Source organism: Syngnathoides biaculeatus, chromosome 7 (genome assembly GCF_019802595.1).
Source record: "Syngnathoides biaculeatus isolate LvHL_M chromosome 7, ASM1980259v1, whole genome shotgun sequence".
Classification (NCBI taxonomy): domain Eukaryota; kingdom Metazoa; phylum Chordata; class Actinopteri; order Syngnathiformes; family Syngnathidae; genus Syngnathoides; species Syngnathoides biaculeatus.
The window spans coordinates 11199189-11202196 of NC_084646.1; the positions used below are offsets into that span (position 1 = coordinate 11199189).

Consider the following 3008-nt stretch of genomic DNA (forward strand, 5'->3'; position numbering starts at 1 on the left):
AAGTAGCGGAAGGTCGTAGGTAGTCGGCAGTGAGAGGAGGTATCGGAAAGTACTGAAGATGTCCCGATCCTCCAGTCCCATTTTGGTCCTCGCACTTCCCGGGCAGCAGGTGGCGCTCTCTTCACGTCACCGCGCGCACGACGGAAATGCGAGTCGTCCGCTGCAAAAGTGATCGATCAAAGCGCCGAACCCGAACACCCGAATGGTTGTCACCACGTCGCCGTCGCTTCAAACTGCTCCACGCGCTTTCTTACAAAGTTGTTTGTAGTTCAGAGTTCTTGCCACAAAGTCAAGTCTTTTATTCTTTCAAGTTGTTCTGGTTGCTGCTGTTCTACAATTGTGCAGTTTTCGGGTCGTCGTTGGTCTCAAGTGGTACATTTTTTTTTTTGTTCATACGTGTGGTGAAATCATCCGAAGCGCAGTTACAATAAAGTTATTACAGTCGTCACGGAGTTCTGCAGTCAGTCCGCCGGTTGTGGCTCGTGCAGCTCGTCCTTGGTATGAATACGCTCTCGTGTAGTCGTTGGAGTTGTTGCCGTACTGTCGCTACGGCGATGTGTCCCGAGACCCGTCAGGAAGGTTGAAAGGACCGCTCTTTGATGTGTTATCGCTTTAATTGTCGACACAAAAATAGGACCGTTTGGATTTTCTCTTTGTACAGACTGTACACACAAGCACAAGTATTTTCTGTCCACGTGAGGGCGCCGTCGAGCTGCGACAAAACCCGTCGTCGTCGTCGTCCTGTGATTTGTGTCCACGCGGGGGCGCCGTCGCACCCGAGAAGCGCACCTCTGCACCAAAACGCGGACTCGCGGCTGGCTCCGGCGTCGTTCCGTCGACCGCAGGTTCCGTCCTGATCACACGTGCCTCTTCATGTGCAGCGCCAGGTGGTCGGAGCGGGAGAAGGCGCGCTCGCAAAGGTGGCACTGGAAGGGCCGATGGCCCGTGTGCTTGCGGAAGTGACGCGTCAGCTCGTCGGAGCGGGCGAACTTCCAGCCGCAACCTTCCCACGTGCAGTGGTACGGTTTCTCTCCTGGAAAAACAAAAGGAGGCGGGTGAGCGCCGGGAGGTGTCACGTGACCCGGGCGCGAGCAGTGCGCCGCAACCTTACCCGTGTGCGTCCTGTAGTGCGCCTTGAGGTGCGAGCTCTTGGTGTACGTCTTGCCGCATCCGGCGTAGGTGCACGTGTGGGTGGCGGTGCGCTTCCTGGGCCAGGCGCGGCGCCCTCGCCGGGGCTTGCTGTCCATCAAGTCCAAGGGCGACGACGGCGGCGTCAGGAGCAGGCGCTGCCCGCCGGGCTGCTGCTGCTGCTGCGCGTACAAGGCAGGAAAGGGGCAGCGTGCGGCGGGGGGAAACTGAAACTGAAGGTGCTGGTGCTGGTGCCGGTGCCGGTGCTGGCGGTTGAAGCTCTGTGGAAAGTTCGTCATGTCGTCGGGGCTGAGAGGCGGCGTCAGGCTTCCGGCGCACCACATCGCGCAGGCCTCCCGCTTGACCTGGTGGAAGGCCCGCGGCGAGGCGCCCCCCGGGGGCCCGTAGGGGTCGGGCTCGGCTTTGACGCGCGGGTGCTGCGGGAAGCAGTCCGAGAAGGGACGTCCCGAGTCCTGGAAAGCCGGGGACCCGAAGAAGAAGCGGCCCTGGACGCCGGCCCGCGAGTCGTCGACGTCCGCTTCGCCGTGCAGCAGTTCGGCCGCCGGGCCGCCGTACGTCGGGGGCGGGGGGGCGGACAGGACCGGCGGGGATGCGTAGTCCTCCGGGTGGTACGCGGGGACCCCCGCGTCCAAAGTCCGGTACGAATCGCGAGGCGCTCCGGTGTCTGCGCCGATGACGCTGTGAGCCAGGATAAAGTCCAAGTCCAGGAAGGTGTCCAGGTTGTCGTCGTCCTTTGGGGATCCCGTCCAGACCTGGAGGACAACGGCAGAACTTTCAACATCCGTCCCGTTAGCGTTTCTGCCGAGGTGGCCTGGACCGATGCTTGCTTACAAATTTAACGTGTGAAAGGCAAAAGTCCAGGCGGGAAGGTTTTGCACCCCAAACTTCAACGCAGTGGTACTGGCCGCAAGCGCACCGCCCCGCGCCGCTCACCCCAAACGATCCATTTCTTGAAAGAAATGGAAGAAAAGACCACTTACTTCTTCCTTCTGCGTGGAAAAGGAGGAGAAGGAAGGCAAAACGCTCGCGCTCGCCGCCATCTCGCCTCTGTGGGAAGATCCAAACTCGTCAAAAGCGGCGAGCGGGAGCGAGTCCGGGCTGGCGACGTCTGGTGCCGGAGGAGGAAGAGCAGCGCTGGAATGCGAGCTCGTCTCCGCTGCCTGCTGCTTTTCAACTCGTCGGTGCCGACACCCCCCCACCCCCACCCCAGCCCCGCCCGAGTCTGCGCCGCCTCTGCAGCCGCACGCACGGCGCTCGGCTCCGAGCTCAAAGCGAAAGTTGTCAAAACAAAACGAGCAACAGGAGGAAACTTTTGGAGACGACTTGAATTTCAAAATTTATTTTTTGAACTGCTTCCTTGTTCCCGTTTGTCGGTTGGTGCAACTTTCCACGGGGACGCCGTGTGTGTTTTCTTTTATTGAGCTCATGTGGTACCGCTACACGTTGCCCTGCTTCGTACAATTGTACCAGTAGTACGTCCTCTGGGACTAGTATACAAACCAGGTGTGGTACATGCATTTGTGTGTGTATATTTTATAGATACACACACACACACAGGTTGTGGTACAGACTTGTAGTGTCACATGCACCTTCGTGTTCTGGTACATGTCACTGGTGTGGATACTTGTACTGACACATGTACTAGTACCAGTCTTCGCTCTGCTGCACGCGCTCGTACTAATACGACACCCGTTGTAGTTTATTGCATGGACTGATATTGGTACACGGACTTTCTTGCCGTTTTTGAAAATGTCACGCGTACAGATCGGTGTGTGTGTGTACCGCAGATGAAGGAAAGTGGCCAATTATTGTAGATGGGGGGGGGGGCAGGTCGGCCTGTCGAGCGGGCGTCGGGACGG

At 58.7% G+C, this 3008-nt stretch overlaps 1 protein-coding gene across 1 annotated transcript; it reads right to left on the minus strand.

Moving 5' to 3' along the window:
• Window positions 1-624: 624 nt before the first annotated feature.
• LOC133503475 (Krueppel-like factor 2) lies at window positions 625-2328 on the minus strand. Its single transcript, XM_061825153.1, has 3 exons — window positions 2130-2328; window positions 1112-1901; window positions 625-1033 (listed from the first exon to the last, which is right to left on the minus strand). Exons 1-3 carry the CDS (start codon window positions 2187-2189, stop codon window positions 858-860), a joined length of 1026 nt encoding a protein of 341 aa, XP_061681137.1. The 5' UTR covers window positions 2190-2328; the 3' UTR covers window positions 625-857.
• Window positions 2329-3008: the final 680 nt, after the last annotated feature.